At 40.6% G+C, this 19,263-nt stretch overlaps 1 protein-coding gene across 1 annotated transcript in view; it reads right to left on the bottom strand.

Moving 5' to 3' along the window:
* Nucleotides 1-19,263, bottom strand: part of MYPN (myopalladin) — a 42,961-nt gene that overhangs the window by 10,842 nt on the left and 12,856 nt on the right. The window contains exons 5-11 of the mRNA XM_053983389.1: nt 17,977-18,048; nt 17,618-17,759; nt 17,025-17,048; nt 14,917-15,033; nt 14,123-14,492; nt 11,488-12,060; nt 9,049-9,193 (exon numbers count right to left, since the gene is read on the bottom strand). Of these exons, the coding sequence (XP_053839364.1) occupies nt 9,049-9,193; nt 11,488-12,060; nt 14,123-14,492; nt 14,917-15,033; nt 17,025-17,048; nt 17,618-17,759; nt 17,977-18,048 (1,443 nt within the window). The remainder of the gene's footprint in view (nt 1-9,048; nt 9,194-11,487; nt 12,061-14,122; nt 14,493-14,916; nt 15,034-17,024; nt 17,049-17,617; nt 17,760-17,976; nt 18,049-19,263) is intronic.

Below are 19,263 nucleotides of genomic sequence, written 5' to 3' on the forward strand. Positions count from 1 at the left end.
AAAGAACCAGTTGTTATCCCAAAACACTGGCAATTACATCCCTGATCATTTAGCCATTCCATCTTACTGCTGATTATGCTCTTGACCAACAGTTTCCATATAGCAGGGAGAAAAGATGGAGGCAGCAAAAAATTTTAGCTGACAAACTCTTCTGCTTTCTTCAGGAGATCAAGGAGACAGAAGTGGCCAAAAGTTTACATTACAGCAGATTTTTGAGGAGACAGGAGTTTGTAAGACTTGGGGGTGAAAATGTGGCAGCCACAAAGTAGAAAAAGTTGGAAATTGCTATGGTTGAATAAACACCCTGGTAATACCTGATTTTGGAACTGTAGTGGTAGATGTTGTGTGTTTTCATCTAAAATGTCTGTGTTGGGGAGGTTGCTTGAAGATTAGCTACGGTAGGAAAAGGCAGCCAGTTTGGAGTAGGTAAGAAAGGAATTTGGTGAATGCAGCTGCTCCTCCTTGCACTGGTCCCTTGTTCTCTGATGCTGCAGGGCTGCTCATTCCATGCAGCTTCAGAGCAGTGCAGAGAGCTGCAGGGTTCAGGGAGCATTGGCAGGGAGCTGAGGATGCTGAGTCCCCCCTCCAGGATCCCTTCCTGGTGGCATTGGAGTCCCTGGGTGAGCAAGGATAGGTTGGATTCAATCTGCACAGGGACTCTCAGCCAATGTCCTTCAGTTCTAAATGCAGATGTATCCTTGGCCAGGGAGCTGGATGGGGCTAAGACCTCGAGCAACCACATGTGTAATTGGAGCTCCTATAAAAGGAGCTGGAGGATTAAACTCGAGGCTGTTTTGTCACATGGAGCTGTGATGTGTGTGTGTGGGACAACCACTGACCCCACGGAACACGTAAATGTTGAACACAGTGCTTCCTTACCTGTAACACCTTGCCCCACTCTGACAGGGCCTCTCTGCTCTCTGACTCTGTCCTGCACGCCCAGCTGTGCCCAGCAGAGCTCTGAGCTCTGAGCTGGCCCTGTGTGAGCCGTGCCAGGGGCTGGGAGCCAGGCACAGCCTGGTACCAGCCCCTCCTCAGGGGGCTGCCCGGCGGCTGGGGAGCACCAAGCAGCCTGATGGAGTTTCATCTCCTCAGCTTTTCTGCTCTCATGCAGCAGGTCTCAGCAAATTGCTTTGTAGATCAAATTCTCATCTCATTAAAGCCAGTGTAAAACTGGAGTTTCTCTGATTTCTCACCAACCAAACGGGTCATTTCCCCATGTAGGTGGCAAGAACTGATCCTAGTGTTCCAAGGGAAAGTTTAGCAATCAGTGTTTTACCCTTGATACTGAGAACAGGCCTGTGTCTTTTTAGGAAGGCAGAATCGTGTAAGAATCAGGGAGTAGCTGCTGCAGCAGAGGGAAGTAATGGGGCTGAAGGTCATTGCCATTGCACTTTCAAGGCATCACATTAATGTGGAAGGTGTTGGCTGCAGAACAAAATGGTGCGAAAAGAGTTAAATTTTGAAATATGGCAAGCTGATGGCACAGTCTGGTATTGTTTATAGACAGCTGAGTTTAGTCATCAGTTTTTCATATGGATTTTTTTTTCTAAAATCATTGCTGTCCAAAAGAAGTCATGGTATAAGAAATTAATAGTGTAGGGTTGCCATAGCTATGATGGCCTACAGATGAAATCAAATAATGCTGATAGAGACAATTACATCTTTTTTTCCCTCTACTCAAAAAAGTGTAGATCTGCCTTAAGTGATCTAACCAACTAACATAAATAAAACTTAGAGCAATCATTTTCAAGTTGTACCTAACCAAATTAACCTTGCATCTACTTTAAATCCTAAAAGGTTTTCTGTGAATGCAGTGTATCATTTTTTTTCCTGGCTGATGTGCTGAGGATATTAACTTCTTACAGACTACTTCATTAAGAAATATGGGCACACCCTCCTTTTCAAATGCCTGCTTGTAGAAGAAAATACCATAGAGGAAGGAATGCATTTCATGGGACCCTTTGAAGTTAATCATGGACAGCTTTTCTCCCACGTTTCTTTGCATTGGACCCTGGATATATAGAAAGAGGTATAAAAGTAGCACTTTGTGAAAACAAAAGCATTTTGCTGCACCATCAGCTCTGGGTTGTCATTGCTGGCAGCTGCTTCCCTGCCCATGGAAGCCCTGAGTGTCCTTGTACAAATGCAAGTCTCTAGCAGGGAACTGTGCAGGCTGACTGCAGGAGTTTGACTGCTCATTTCAAGGAGTTCTATTCAAAAATACATTTTAAATTAGAAAACATGGAAGTCAGGGTTCCCACAGCCCCTGTTTCCTGCCCTCATACTTCAGTCTTTGCTTTTCTAAACCTGTTCTATGTGCATACATATGCTTGTATAAATTTACAGCCAAACCAAGACCAAGTTAACTTTGCTGTGAAAATTTGAACACCAACATCCAGAGGCTGAAGGTGTTACACCAAACTTCTCATAAAGAACGGAAATCTCTGAAATAAGTGAGAATACACCTCTGTATGCAGAGGATAATCTTGGAGGGTTTTGCTTGTTTGGTAGGTTTTCTTTAAGGATTAGCAAGAACAGAAAGGAGCTGTTAATATGGCTCTATAAAGAACTGTTTTTATCACAGAAGCCATAATTCTATTTCTGAATGTGATTACAAAAGTGGTGTAGGGCAAAGTGTTGTTGTTGTGGTTCAGACAAGTATTTCATAAAGTGTCACACAAAGAACAAGCCCATGTAGGCATGGGGTACAATGTTAAAACTAGGCTGCAGTTCAGCATACTGAGGAGACTGAGGGAAAGAGTACAAAGGTTCAGGCCCTGGTTTGGAGTCAGAAGTGTAGCATTGCAGCTCCTTTTTTGGCAGCCTTCCTAGAACATGAAACTTTTACAGGCAGTAATTCACACACTTGTTCAATACAGTAGCCAGATATTTAAAATTATTGTATCCACCAGCTAAAAATTCAAGCTCCTCTTCAGTGGTGTAATGCTCTGTACAAAGTAAAATGTATATAATGCATCTATAATTGTATATATTTATATAGGCTGAGTAGATTGCAGCTTGGGAAACTTGGCTATTTCTCCTGCATCTAATGCACATTGTTTAGTGTGCATGGTGTGCAAAAGGGGAGTAGGCAGTGGTGCTTGTATTAATATAGTCACAGTATAGTTTGAAGGGTAAAAGACTTAAAACTGGTGAAAGCAAAGCCAGGAAATGTGCTGAATACGTGTCTGAAGGGGTTTTGTACTGTTCTGGTGGAACTCTGTGGCAGATAGAGAAGTAAAATGCAGCTTTCCTTCTGCTTGCCTTTGCTCTGCCTTGGCAATATTGTTGTAGGCTGCTGGTGGGTGGCTGTACTTTGTCCTGCACGACAAACAGAATCTTCTCTCCATGCCAGTCTCATTGAAGGTACAGGTTCACACCATTTTGTCTCTGTGATGGATCAGTTTGGGCCCATAACCATCATTTTTGACAATCTGAGAGCACAGCACCCTTCAGGGCAGGGCTGTTACCTGCATTTTACCTGCGGGAAATTGAGACCTAAAGAAGCTGAGGGACCTGTTAAGGTAACACAAAAATCTGTGACAGAGCAGAGCTGGATCATGGTCTCCTAGGTCTTGTCAAGTAATTTCACTCCAGGGCCTTTCTGCTACCTGTGGACATTTTTGGCAAAAAAGAGGAATTGCATAGAGTGTAGTAATTCCCATTAGATTCTAAGCGCCTTTGTATATGAATATGAGTTCTAAAATCCTGCATCTGTTGTCGTTCAAATTCGTCTTTGGCAGGATTCAGATCTTAGTGAATATACATACTAACAGTTTGTAGAAGCTTGTAGAGTCAAAATAATCTGATGTTAGGATAGTAACTCATGGAAATTACCACAAACAGAAAGGCTAGGGGAGCTCTACTCGAATGTTGATTATCATATACTGTGTAAAAACAATTCTGTTGCCAACTTAATGCCAACGCTAGACAAATTTCCCAATTTAATCCCAGTTTTGTAACTTCTACTAGATCGCCTTTTTAGCAGAATTATTCTAAATCCATGTAACAGTTTATCTAAGGAAGTGGCATATATTGCATCTCAGCATCTGTTTCCAAGCTGTAACACTCCTTAACTTCGCAGTCTAATCTAGGCTACTCTGACTGAAATCTCCTGATTAGTTTGGGTTCTCTCTCCTCTCCCTGTTCCCCTCTCAGCAGTGGGAATCAAAAGCAGCAGATGCAATGCACAGCCTTTACTCCACTTGGCATGTCCTATGAAGAGGTACCAGTACCACTGGGGTGATATATTTCCTGCAGATGAATTATATGGGGCATGAATCTCATGCTTACCCAGACACAAACCCATGAAGAGCCTAACAAGTCATTGTCTAGCTGGACAATATTCAATATACAGTTCAGAGTGATTAAGCAAGAAGGAAACAGAGGAGAAAGCACATGGAGCTGCCATCTCCAGTTCCCACAGAACTGCAGCTGGAGTGGGTGTGTGCAAGCATGAGGAGCTCAGCTTCCCTCCCTGACATGGGGGTCTCTGCAAGCCAGGATCCCTGCCATGAAAACCTGTCTGTGCTTTGCTATTGGTTAGATCTAGGTCTTGAGAAGGCAGCCACAAGTGGTTGTTCCATGTTCATTGCCACAATTACAGGGAGTTTATATATATTAATATAAATTTGTCTTGGTCAGATTGTCAAATCTCTTTTCATTTCCAGTACATGGAGACAAGCTTCCATGGGGAGTCTTTGTGGTCATATTCCCATCCTTAGTCTAAAATTGCCTACATTTGCTGACCTGTGAGAGGTTATGTGAAGCTTGATTTTGAGGCAGATTTTTGGAGCGATTGAATGAAGTGTAATTTTTGTGCCCTGGGAACAGAGTTCTGGGTGATTTGTGGGCCTTTCTGAGACTGAGGGAATGGGAACTGCAAGGGGCTGGTTCTGTGTGATCAGTGTTGAGGTGTTACTGGTGTCAGGGCCTGTGTGATCAGTTGGGATCTGCATATGGCTTTGGCTTTTAGTGATCAAAAAGCTTTGGGACAAACCCTGCATCTCTTCTGCTCTGAAATTTCTTATCAAGTATTCTCTAGCACAGGTGAAGAATATTCATGTGAGGTCTGTGCATAATTTTCTAAACAGCTGTAGGTTTTTTCTTTGTCCTAAAAATAAGGCTGCTATCTGAGTCTTACGTAAGACACAACCAATCAGCATTGCCACATGATATTCTTCATAGTAAATGACACAGATATGTGAGCACAGTTTGTGGTTCTTATAACCAAAATGTATAAACCAGGCCCTGGTATTTAACTCTGCTTTTCTTTATTATTTCATGAGTAATTAATTTAGTTTTATTACTGTACAGGATTTTGAGGTTTAATTACATCATTTTTCTATTTTATATTATTTGTATAACAAAATGTTGAGGAGATAATATTAATTTCTAAGTTCTGCCTGTAAAGCTGAATTTCCTCTATTAACAGAGGAAATATTTATAGATTTATTAAGATTGGTGAAGCCTGTGAATGCTTTCAAATACCAGGGGAAAAGAATTCGTTTCCATTACAGATTTATATTTTTCCATTTGCCAAAATCTCCCCAAAGTCTCCTTCTTTCCTTTTCTCCCCACACATCTTTTTGTTTCTACATGACCCATTCTAACTGAAGATTACTGAGATATTTCACTTGTAGGGCAGATGAAAGGCCCAGTGGACTGGAGTGGCAGATTTTGGGAAGTGGAGATAATGCTGACTGTGCTCTCCTTTCATCAAGTGCTGCAGTTACCTGACACTCACTGAGGTTATGGGACTTGGATGCTTGGTCTCACAGCATTTCAATCTCAGTCTCCAAGAGAAAACTCCCAGCTTTGTGCCAATAAAACGTTCTGGGGGTGGAGAGGAGTGGATGGGGATCTTCTTTGTCCTTCTTGTCCTCTTTCACTTTGCAGAAATGCTGAAACATCCACTACAGCAAGGACAAGAATGCAGGAGATTTTTGTCCTCGTTTCTGGGCAATAGAGTGATTATCTTTTTATTTCTCTGTCTCAGTCTGTCTCTGTTCCTTTTCTCCATCACAATCTGGAAGAAAAAATTCTAGCAGCTTCCTCAGAGGACCCTAATCGTGGAGCTGAAATGCTCTTTGAAATGTCCTGCTAATTGAGAACCTGTTCTTGGTGCCTGAAGTCTTAAGTTTTATTCTTGGAGCTGGAGGAGGTGGTTTTCTACCACCTAGCTAGCTTTCTAGCTTTTCTAGCTCAGGTCCCCTGTTACAGAAGCTGTTCTGAAAGGTGGAATTTCCAGATTTTTCTCCGGATGTTAAAGAATATTGAATTATTTGAGCAACCTGGGAAACACCAACATGACACGTACCCCTCGGCAAGGAGTGAAGCCTGTCCTTAGGGGAGTTCAGAGTTAGGAATTCAGTTGTCTTCGAGCCAAGGAAGACACTGAGTCAGATCTCCTCTATCCTGGGATTTGTCCTAACGTCTTCCTGTGATTGCATGAAGCCATTAGTGCCCCTTTTGTTTAAAAGAACTGAGCAAATCTGGCTGAAGATGTTTGGTTGTGACTGAATCACATTTTTTTCATTACTCCTAGTTGTGACAAAATTTCACCTGGCACTAGAGCTTGGCCACCATCTGCAGAAATGAGGGACATGACCGTTTTTTTCTGGTAAAAATAACAGCTTGTTATTGCATGTACTTGATCAAAGTTGCAGTTAGAATCTTGGCAAAGTCATATTTGTATTTCTGTCAGCACCTCCTGGTCATCATGGCTGTAGAAGCCCAGAGACTAATCTGTTCTGTCTCATGCAGCATCAGCAAAATTCCCAGCTCTGTTCTGATCCTGGATTTCTGTATTGTTGGTGATGAATGATGTACTGGATGAAACAGAAGGAGTACATCTGGATTTTCAGATAGCATGCTGAGTGCATAATGCTGACACTTAGGAAAATCTCATCTTGGGAGCTAAACATTTTTCATAAGGAAGTCAATTTTAGATAATAAATAGAGCACCAGAATGCAAATCCCTCCTGTTCATTACTGCCCTTTATGTAGCAATACAAGACAATACCAGGACTTTAAGGCACAGGCTTGTCATCTGCAGCATTTGTTCTGGATGATCCCTGCATGCTCTGCAGGTATTGTAAATGAGAATGAGCTCTGCTATTGAAATGCAGGGTCCCAGTACAATGCTCTCAATAAAAATACACCAGAGGACACATTTTCTGAGAAGGAATTTTTAAAATAGTATGTAGACCATACCAGGAAACCAGCATTTGAGATTCTTACTGGATGCTATACTCCATTATGCAGTGATCTCTCACACAGAGGAGACTTGCATTTGTATTTATGACAGTGTAAGCCCTGCCCTACCGTTACAATAATTGATTTAATACAGATATTCTATGTGTGGAATGAAAATGTCTCCTTTTTTAAGTCTGCATTAATTGTGAGAGGAAAAAACAGGACAAAATATATGGGTGTGAATCAGCACTCCAGCATATTAGTCTCATGATGTTGATTGTTCTGTATAGTGTAAAGCAATAGGAATTTTGGAAAATACTCTTCATCCTGACATCTGTTGAAATAATCACTGCCTTCATTGAGGAGAAGACTCGGGCCTGAATTTGCCAGAGTAGGCTTTTCTCAGATGAGAAGAGTAAGATCAGAAGGGATTAAAGTTGGGAATCGAGAGGAAAATGAGGAAACCTTTATTGATTTTAGTTCATTGCCATTGGCATTCTAATTACTGTAACAATTAGAGAAGTGCCACCTTTGAACTTTTCCAGTGTTTGAGGGATTTGAGGATCAAGATTTAGGTTTGGTCTCATACAGAATAGCAAATAAGTGTATAAATATCTTTTGCTGTCAGCAGATAACTTTGACACTAGTAGTGATCATTGTTTCTAAAGAGGTCATCCTGCAGTTAACTCCAAAGACTGACTGGTATTTCACAGTAGCTCTCTAAATAATTTGTCTTACTAGCATAGAGAGTACAAATTGTAACACTTGTGATTCATCTGCAAAACCTCCTGCTTGCCAATTGTTTTACTCAAAGTGCTTTGGCAGTGTGGTCTGCCAGAAAGAAAGGTCAGCAGCAAAATTAAAAACCCCCAGGGATTACACTGCAGTTGTCCAGAGAGGCCTCCAGAGCCTCGGTGGAGTTTTGCTTCTCTCTGCACGTTCTCTGTCAGAAGGGCTGATGGGTGTTGGGAGAAGTCCTTTGGCTGACAGCAGATGGGGACAGACCCTGATTTGCTGTGTTAGGCCTGAGCTGGTGGGGCAGCTATGGAGGGCTCCATGGCCAAGGTGAGAGAACAATAATCACCTGCAGGCAGAGCAGCTAACAGTCCTTAGCATGTCCTACTGTTTGCTCAGGGTGCCTGAACCTGATTTAGTAATTTCAACCCCTAAATACTGTTTCATTTTTTATTTCTTCTTTAGTTTCAGAGACAGTGTGCAGATCCAGTGCATTTATTGATTCCAGTTAAGAGTGAACTGATGTTTTGTTCCTTGTACCTTTTTAACAAGGTTTTGTTAAAACACCTTGTAAGAGGTTTTTTATTTTGCTAAATCCTTATAATAAAGTTCTCAAAGAAGTCCCTGTCAATTCATATGACTTTGGAAATTTGGAAATACAGGTTTAATGCTAAAAAATTGAAAGCTCATTTTAGTTCAACTGAAAGAAAAACAAAAACCTTATCCTAAACTGTTTGTTTTAATTACTCTTTGTTTTAAAACAGAGTGCATGAATGTGTGTGTGCAATGAATTGAGCAACTTGCAAAGCAAAAAAGTAGAAGCCAATGTCCAGAAGCTTCCATGAAAATAAAGAAGTTTTACATTCATACCAGCCTTTGAGATGATCAGAAACGAAAAATGCTGCTCAGTCACAAAGTGAATTTTCTACAGCTGCATCCCTCATACCTTCTCTTTAAAGCTCCAGTTTGCTATTCCAAAGCAGTACTCACACGAAAGCTCCCCCTGCAAAGTAGTGTAGCAGCTCACCCACACAAACACCTTTTTTCCCACATCACCATATATGTCTTGTTCATGTTGTTCAAATTTACTTTACTAACACTTGATTTTCTTACCTGCTGACCACTTGGTTGATTAGCATCCTCTCTGAAATGCAGTTTTCTTTCCAGGTCCTTTACAAGTGCGACTTTGTTTTCCCGAATGGAATCTTCTGTTGCTAATGGCAGAGGCTTCAAGTTTTTCTTTAATCCCTGGGTTGGGCTATTAAAAGAAAATTCTGACACTAACATGCAGCAACCAGTATGTATATATATATATAAATATGTATATATTTTGTCACCTGTATGCTATGATATTTGATGGTGGAACCTATTATTTATTTACATAGGAGCCAAAGCACAATACAGGATATGATTCTTTTTTTTGGTACTATCTTGATGGGGCATCCCATTCTCATGCAGTAGAAGTTAAAAACACACATCTTAAACAAAGTAAGGGTTGTAATGCTACAATAAGCATCTAAGTTCTGTTTATATTTATCCTGCAATAATGCTGTCACAGTAAATGCTAAAGAAATGAGTGTAGGTGTTACCTTAGGTGTACAATGTGTACATTTGACTCCTATCAGGCAATATTTTAAAAGTTAATACAATTTCTCATTGATCTTTATCTCTCATCTTCATTGATCATTTCCACGAACTTTTACTTCTTTAATTTCTCTCACTTTTTTATGAGACCAAACATCAACAGTTTGTTTTTATTTTATAGATGTGGTGTGTTTAATTTTAGTAAGGTTTGAGAATAGTTAAATTCTGAAATAACAGTTTCAGGAGACAGTGAGAGTGTAGTGCTGGAGCACAGTAGCAGGACACTACTAGGAAGAGTGCAATATTCTGGTAGTTTACCAGAACAGGTGTTGGGATCTTGCTAACAGGCTCTAGGTAAAGGCAGAACTGGTGATTGCTTTGCAAGGTGTCATCCCTGTGTTGTTGTGCAGACACCGAGCTCTCACTCCTTTTGTAGCCAGAATCACTGCTGTTGATAATGCCAAAGAGGGAAGCTGAAGCTTCAATAGGTATTTACAGATTATCACAGATACTGTTCAGGTTCCTTCCTGACCTTTTGTGCCCTGCTAAGACTCTCCATGCAGAGGTCAAGATCTGAATCTCAGCAAAAGGAGCACTCGCTGTGTGGGAATTCAGCTCTGGGCTGGGACCCAGGAAAGCTGAAATGAAGAAAACATATTTAACTAGTCATCTGCCTGGCAGGCATATGGTGCTGACTTGTGTGGCCATGCCTGTGCAGCAATGAAGAACAGGAAAGCACATGGCAGAGGTTAAGTGTCATTAATGCAAAGAGAACTTGTGCCTCAGCTCTGAAGGGGTGGAAGGGCACTGCTGACAGCTGCAACTGATTTTTGCTTGCTCTTGCAGCATTGTGGAAGCAGACCAAAGGCTTGAGCTGGCCCAAGTGAAAACCTTCACTGTGACCTTACAGCTTTATGCTGTGTGCCTGATCAGGATGCCAGGGCTGGGAAGAGCTCCAGGCACATGCCATGGGGTGATGGCAATTATGTGGCTGTGCTGTGCTGCTGGGAGGTCTGTGAGTTGCAGTGCAGTACAGGTTTGAAGGCAGGATTCTTGGCACACAGAGTGGTGAATGCTATAGACACAGGGACACATTTTTCTCTTGTAATAACAGATTGGTTGACCTAGTATCAGCAGGATAGGCAGGAGATTATGACTTGCTGACAGCTCCCACTACCTTGAACTGTACCATTGATAAAAAGGGAAAATATTCCTTACTTTGTGCAGGATTTGGAGTTGTATGGGTAACTAGTTGTACCAATGTACAGGTGCTAGCCATGCTAACACAGAGTTCACATAGTCCACAAAAGGGAAATTCGCTTCAACTCCACCAGTAAAGAAGGGACTCTTAGAGCCACCACCTTGCCAGTACATCATCATCCTTATTTGCTTGTATCATGGTAGCTGTTTTGTCATAGCAATCATGCTGGCTGTTAATTAAAGTATTTATGTGCAAACCATTAACTCTCCTGAGATTTTCTGGGGGGACCTCAAATGTTGAAAGTACTGCACCCAGAAAAATACCTTTACAGAAGTTATTTCTTAGATTTCACCTGGACTAGAAAAACCCTTGCAGTATAAGGTACCTTTAAAACTTTATTTGTTGCTTACAATAGGGATGAATGTTTTTATACCTGCTGTAAGCCAAGAGTCTTGGAGTGACTTATCCTGCAAGCTCATGAAAACTCTTTTCTCATGCTAGTACAGTCTTATGAATCTCTGAGCCCCACATTCTTGTACATCTGTTTGTACGCTCACATTCCTCTATCTTCAGTTGTGTCTTTTTTTATCCCTTCTTTTCTTTCCTGGATGTTAAGGTTAGATTAAATGCCCAGAATATATGAATAACTCACTTTTCTATTTTACAGAAGACCTGCATTTCAGTGACTCCCCCACTGAACAGAAATACATCCTAGTTTCCTTTGAGTGTTTGTCCCTGCTTCTGTGCATGTGGTTTCTGCTACTTACGTGGCCGGTGTACTTCTGGGCAGTCCCATGGCATTGGTGGATGGTGCAGTAGGGAGTGAAGGAAGAACAGCACTAAGGAAAGCCACTGGGTTCTGGATCCGTGCGGTTGGGGAGAGGGGAGCGGGAGTCACAGTCTGGGGCTGAAACTGTTTCACACTGCATGCAGGAAGCGTTAGTGGAGGCACCACGGGTTCTTTAGGGCTTGGGAGAGACTGTTCACTTTTGCTGGCAAACCCTCCGGAGGACCTTGGTGGATTTGCTATGAAATTCTCCATGTTGTTTGTTCTCTGAGTTGCCTGGGGGATGCTGCTGAAGGTGGCTGAGGAGCTGGCAGAGGGGCTGGCTGCCGGGGGCGTTTGTGGTGCCAGGAGCTGCTTGGGGCGGCTGTAGCCGAAGGCTTGCGGAGCACAGGCTGAGCTTTGCTTGTACAGGCTTGAGGTGGACTGTTGGTAGAAGGAAGTAGCAGAATTCACCAAAGTGCTGTTGAATGACAGCTCTCTCAGGGATGCCTGGTGCACCTGCTGTTGCTCCAGCAAGACCTGGTTGTGGAGCTGTTTTAACTGGCTCTGATCTCTGCACAGAAAAGAAAGATGAACAGAATTGGTTTTGAGCCCTGAATGAGCCAGTTGGCTGCATTTCCATATATGAATTCAGAGAGAAAAATTCAATGTCCTGTGATACAGTAGGAGACAGGAAACTGCTACATGGCATATTCTCTAACATTATGAGAGGAGCGTAATATTAGTTTTCTACTAAAATAAACTTTTCCTTCATGTCTCCTTCTTTGCCACAGGTATCAAAGCTTTTTGTCCGCACATTATTTGACTGAAGATAATTCTTACATTTTAGTATGTGAAATATAAATAATAAATCTTACTCAAAGATATTGAAGGGATATCATTGCCAAAGTCACCTTAGTACTTCTTTGCTTGTGTAACTAGGAGTGAGGTTTGGTGTATCACAATTTCAATAAGTGTTTTTAAGCCAGGTTGCATTATTTACCTCCTGCTGAAGTGGTTTCTGAAACCAGCACTTTGACTGATAAAGCTTTGTAATAATCCACCACAGGATATACTACCATGTAGTTTAGGTGGTGTTGACATTCAGTGACAGGCAGGAGAGGGTAATTCAGAGAGGACTTGCATTCCATGCAGTTGTTATTTCTCTAGCTGCCATCTACTAGATAGTTGTTCACAGCTTTTTTACTTTGCAATTAAGGAAAATCATTTTGCCTTTTCAAGTGGTTTATTTAGTTATTATGTATATGGAAATACAGCACATTAAAAACAGGAGAGCTTTTTCCCTTCCAAAAACAGAAAAGACATAGAAGATATGGAAAATGATTGTGTAATAAACTATGGAGTATTAAGTAACTACTGATAAAAAGTGGAAAATGTAGATGTTGAGACCAAGCACAACTGCTCCTGACAAAGCAAATACATACTCAACCTAGATTGGTTTTAGTTAAAAGACTTAGTGTATACAATGTACTTAACAAAAATCACATTAAAGGCAAGTAAAGATGCCAATTTCAAGCTAAAGTAGAATGTTAGAGTTTGTAGCTGTGTGGGCCTGATTTTGTGCCCTTCGTATATACATCTGCATAATAAAGCAATCCTTTGTAACTCAGCTTTTTTGGGAGGGGGAGCTGAGAGAAATTCTGCTTTATGCAAGTATTGGGTACTTAAATACTGCTTTTACTCCCCCCTTAAACTTGCTATAGCTCAGAAAGTATGTAGGGCTGTGAATATGGGCTTCACAAATTCAAACCCTGTGCTCCAAGTTCTTCCTCTGCGACAAGGAATGTAAGTTCTGTCTTCTCCTTGTAATGTTTGTGCTATGAAATTACATCCTGGCTTAAGAGTACCAGTGAATTACTTTATAGAGTCCTTCCTGAGCCCTTAGGTAAAGCTTCTGCCCATTTAAGAAATTAAATGAAGACGTTTGTGTGCTTGTTGTTAAACTATGTGTGGGAGGTTGAAAAAATGCTGAAAATACTTTTCTTAAAAAACTGCAGTGTGAATTCCATAAATTGTCCTCTAAGACAACTACATTACTTCTTCAAATTTCCCCTTGAGCTCCCAGTGCACCAGTCATGCAGGTGCTTTTTAGTACAAGTGGTTTCACATTATCAAGCATTTCCAAGTATTTTATCTGTTTTAGGGGGAGATGACGTTTGTGGGACACACAAGTCATGAGGCATGGCCTTTGGGATGACAGTTGCTTGCTGGTTGCCAGTCTGTACTACGTGTAAGCCTGAATATGTCTGCTTTGGGCAATATTTCATACCCAGAATTGAGCAAGATATGTTTGAAGAACCTGCTTTTATTTTGCCTGCATAAGATCAGTGTTCTTCACCTTTTGACTGCAGCAGAAAACATTGCGGAATTAATAACATTCCAAAGAGAAAACATTTTCCTTTTTAAATTGGAGATCACTTTTCCTGAGAGGGATATACAGAAAAAATAATCCAGCGCTGGAGAATTTGTTTTCTAAGGTTATGGTTAGTTAGGCCAATGCCGTGTAATCTTTTTATTCTGCATTTCAGTTTTTGCTATAGCGCAGTGGTGTTGTGGTCAATAAATACTAAATAATATCAGTAATGCTCCTGAGAATTAGACTTCTGTTTACTTACAGCTTTGGTTTAGCCAGTACTGGGGGAGGTTCCTTGGATGGTGATGTTGGCTCTGGTATTTTCATTGGCTGTCCATTTATCTTCTCTGGGAAATGGTTGGGTCTGGTATGGTTTGTGGTGCCAGGCCCATCCTCCGAGGATGATTCACTTCCTTTTTCATCTTCAGGCAGCTTGAAGTGGACACGGAGCCCTGCCTTGGAGCTGGACCTGGGTTCGTTGTGGTTCACAAGAACACCTTCGAGTTTGGGTTTGGGTGTTTGGTTTGCTGCCTGGCTGGAAGGAGTTTGTGGGGGAGGTTGGTGCTCAGTAGCCACAAAGTCGATGGAGCTCGTCGTGTGAAGGGCAGCAGCATTACTGCTGTCTTCAGGTGCTGGAAGAGGAAAGGTCAAACCTTTGGGATATGTAAATGCCAGAAATCATAGTGAAATGAAATCACAAAAGTTACAGTTCAAAAAGCTCACTCTGATGTCCTTCCAGCTGTTGCACTGACTTGTTTGACCTTGTTTGTTTAAGAACAAATTCCCTTGAAAAAGGAATATTGTAAAGGTAGAGGGAAAAGGGACAGTGCTCCAGTTTGGAAAATCAATCAGTGGTCTTCAGCCATGTCCCCAGTGAATTATTCCACTACATCTTTGAAATACAGACGTTGTTTTTGTTCCAGAGAATTCTCACACTTTTTTGTTATGAAGAACATTGCTAGAACTTGAGCTGCATTGGAGTCAACAGTACACAGCATAAATCACAGCCTGCTCTGCTGTATTTACCAGGAGCAAAGGACTCAAACTAACTCTTACCTTTGACAGTCAGACGAGCTGTACTGGACACTGTGCCATATTTATTGCTTGCAGTACAGGTGAAACTGCCAGAATCTTCTGAAAATACTTCAGCAATAACGAGAGTACAAATCTCCTCTGCAAAGCAGCAGAGCAGGGTTAGTACTTGAAGTGAACATGTAGTGAACAAACACACAGAACCCTGACAACCTTTGGGGAGATTTCCTTAAGGACTTCCACCTTGCTCAGTTTGTTTCTCGTTCCATCAGTATTATCAGTTTTGGCAGCCTTTGTGTGCAGCAGCTGTTATCAGCATTGTCTGCAGCAACTGGTACCCTCTGTGCTCCAGCATGCCCAATGAAAGCAAAGAACAGGTGTCAGCAGTGTGTGGAAAACATTAGAAAATGTTTTCCTAACACATGAAGTACAGACTTAAAAGGACTTAAAATTTAATTTGGAAAAATATGTAGTGTACTCCACACTCGCAGCTCACCAAAAAAATAATAGGTATTTTTTATCTCTGAAGATTGAAAGATTAATTATAATTGACTAGGAACAATTCAAGTGGAGTCACTCTGTAATGGGGATAAATATAAACCACATACATATGGACTGTTGTTTTCAAAAATACCAGTGCAGATTTGCAGATAGAGGGGATTGTGCTAACTGTGCTTACAGAAAGTTGTCTTTTGACTTCTTTGTGAAGATGACTAATGGGCACCAAAAATATGCTAGCAGAATTGTTCTAGGAAAAATTATATTCCATCTAGAAAAGTCAGTCTGGGTTGATGACATTCCTGCCTGACCAGTATCTGACACGTCTGTGCAGTGCCAGCTAATAAATACCTACCGTGATGGGATTTGAAGTCTTTTGGTTTGGCTGAGTAGCTGGGAGGAGGAGGGACAGTAACATCTAAAGTGAATTTAAATGTGGGCTGATAACATTTCTTCACCTACTCAGTGACTATTTTTCTACAATTTTGCAACAGACTTTCCTAAAACCCTACAGGATAAATATCCTATGAGTACTTTTGCACACTTAAACTTGATTGTTACCACCAAGGAAAACCCAATAGCAACAAAGAGATTGTTTCCTATCAACTATAGGAGAATAAAGTTTATTATAGTAGTATGATAACAGAACTAGTTTAAGGCATTATAGTATCTAGTTTATTGTGCTGGGATCTGCCAACCACTGCATGCATGGAAATCCAGATTCCTTCTGAATGAGCAGCAGGTGATGAGGCTGTGACAACTGCACCCAACTGATTATCCCCTAAAAACTGCTTCACATTACTCAGCAGTGATGCCACTGGACAGTAACAGAACAGAGTCCTGGCTTCTGGTAGAAGCTCCATTTTTATGTTCCTAAATCTCAGACAGAGGCAGTTTCTTTCAAGACTCTTTTTGGGGTAAAAAGGTTTCACATAGGGCAAGGAGAATACAGAAGTTTATATTCCACAAGAATTGTTACTCCTTTGATAATTTTCCAAAGGAGTGAAGTGAGAGAAGTGGCTTCATATTTTTAATGGCAAAAAGCATAATGAGGAGAGTGACTCTCTCATGGAGAAATAACCAAAGCTATAGGGCTCCTCTGCTCCAGCCATGTGAAGTAGTCCACATTCTGCCCCGATCCTTGGCATCAGCAGATCCAGCCACATTTATAGGATTTGCTGATATCAGGGGTGGAACACCTGATGTGGTACTCTCACATTACGCTGGTCGGGAGCGCAGGGAATGGCTGACATGGCTGAACATCTGATGCAATGTTCCCTAATGGTAAACTAGACAAAAATAGCTCAGGTCTACCTCATCTCATATACTTCAGGACCTCAGAGGTACAGGGGACCCTCATACATTCATTGTATTAATCTTTAGCTTATTTAAATCCTGAGTAAAAACTGGGTCTAAGCAAAGTGGAAACATTTTCTGGAAAAGAGACTGAATTAATTCAAGTTCCATGTTTGTGGAACAGTCTACAGTGAAACGTGTGCCACTAGTAGCTTTAGAACATGAGGAAAAGAAGAAATGATGTTAATTAAATAATGAAGTTTGAATATTTAATATTTTGTGAGGTTAAACCACCACATCTATGTAATGAAAAATTATGAACCTTTGATGATGCTCACCTGGTTCAGCCATAGATCGTGGTTCTAAAGGGAAGAAGAGCAGAATTATTAGATTTAATATAATTATTTTTGCCAATATTTATTTTTCCTTAAGCACTAAATATAAAGTTTGACCTTCTAAGTATGATGGAATACTCTTTTTGATCCAATTTTCTGTTTAAGGGGAGGTGAAGACAGCCAGGCCTTTTACTCAATGGTATGTCAAGGCCATTGAACAATGTGAACACTTATGAACACTGTTGGGAACTTGGGAAGAGGAAATAAATTCTCCAAGTAGCTGGGTGGGGTTTTTTCAGTATTGGCACAATTTTATTTTGTCTTGAAGACAATTTCTGAAACTCTGACCCACGTGAAATCAAGATATGATGAACCATTGTTTCACTTAGGTTTCGTTTAGTGTGGTATTTAAGGGATTTCTGTTGAATTTTCACAATTTCAGCATTTCAGTGACTTGGAGAAAATTGCAGATGTTCTGACTGCATTTGAAAATTAAAATTACAGTTGTAATAAGAAATTCACAGTGTTGCTATGTTAGCAATTTTGTTGCTTGCCTGTATTTTATTAGACACAATATTTTCACACAAGAAACATACTTTTCTGTAATATCCTAAAATCTGGAGAGTCTTCTATCAGTGTTCCTTCTCTATACCATTCAACCTTTGGGGAAGGAGCTCCTTTCACCCGACATTCAAAAACAACAAGCTGCCCCTCAGAAGCTGAAATATCCTGTAACATCTATTAGAGAAAATGAATAGACAGTCAGTAAATGTCTTAATGGTCTGGATGTAATAGTGATTTCAGTAAGATTTAATAAAGCCACTTAAACCCTTGAATGGCTTAGGAAAAACTTTTTTTTCTTTTTTTCTTTTTTTTTTTTTTTAGCTCATTTTTAGTTATCTCTCTTTACAGTTATCTGACCTCTACTTTTCAAATATGTCATAGAAGAAATTACCTTTGTAAATACAGGAGCAGCAATTATAGGTCTTCCATCCAGTCCTTGCAAATAGTTAGTGGGGCTTTGAGCCTGTAGATTGCAACACATCACAAGATAATGTTTAGGTGTGCAGATATTACTTTTTCATACACAAGAGAAATGTGCTTTTGGAATGACATAAGAAAGATGTTGGCAAAATACCGAATGCAATGAACAGAAGTTCTGTTGTGGACAACTGCTGGTGATCTTCCTGGATGGAATAACAGCAAAAATGCTGTTAGTTCTTTATTGCCTTACTCAGTTAATCATGGCAAGAAAAGCTTTAGTACAGTGTATTGTAACATCTTTTCTTCAGACTTCAATAAGACAAATACAGGTTGCCTGCTTGGTCATAGTCTTCTTCTAGAAATCCTTGACTTACAAAATACTTATTGATGTTAATAAGGAAATGTTAAGTCACGTGTGCCTGCTGCTATAATTTTTCTCCTTTGCCAAAACCAAGCCTTTTACAGTGGTGGGATATCAACCTGTTGGTCCTACTCAGTGAAAACAGAATGGAATTGTTTTTCTCCTGGGAAACTTTATTATATAGGTTGAGTATTTAATATAGCTTTTATTTTAGTGCAATGGGAGTTGCCTCAGAACAGCAGAATTAATGATTCAGTATCAAAGGAAATAGCCAATTTTACACATAGATGGTGCCTTATAAGCCAACAAAATTTTAAAGTAGTGATTTTTGAAATAACTATTACCCTTAAGCATCCTCTCTCAAAATGGCAAAGTGTTGCAGAGGCTTAGTTCTATTCACATTGTAATCAAAAGTAAACGTGCATTAGTTCACCTGTTTATTGGTTACCACCTAATTCGGGGCTGTAAACTTTGAAAACGCACTGTGAAGTGAGAAACTTGTGAACTTTTCAGTTTTAAGTAAGTAAAAGCTCCTCTTTCCTATCAGGAAACAATTCACAGCTGTGAATAATGCTGGCAGTTTGCAACAAAAACAAAACAACAGATGCACGGTAATGTTAATTAGGACATGGTACTGTTAATTTCCTTTGATGTGGAAAGTAAAATGTTATGTGGCAAACAAGCTTACCTACATATAAAATAAACATAGTAGTGAAACGATTCAGCTCAGAATAAGTTTCATTTAAAGGAAAAGATTTCAAGCGAGCTCTGTAGCAAGGGAGAGGAAAACATGCTGGGCTGTAAAGTGGATGAGCCAGTCTGCGATGGGGAGAAGGTGATTCGCACATCCAGGAGCCCGTCCAGCCTCTGAGCTGCGGGAACGCTCCCGGATCCCGT

Source organism: Vidua macroura, chromosome 8, assembly GCF_024509145.1.
Source record: "Vidua macroura isolate BioBank_ID:100142 chromosome 8, ASM2450914v1, whole genome shotgun sequence".
Classification (NCBI taxonomy): domain Eukaryota; kingdom Metazoa; phylum Chordata; class Aves; order Passeriformes; family Viduidae; genus Vidua; species Vidua macroura.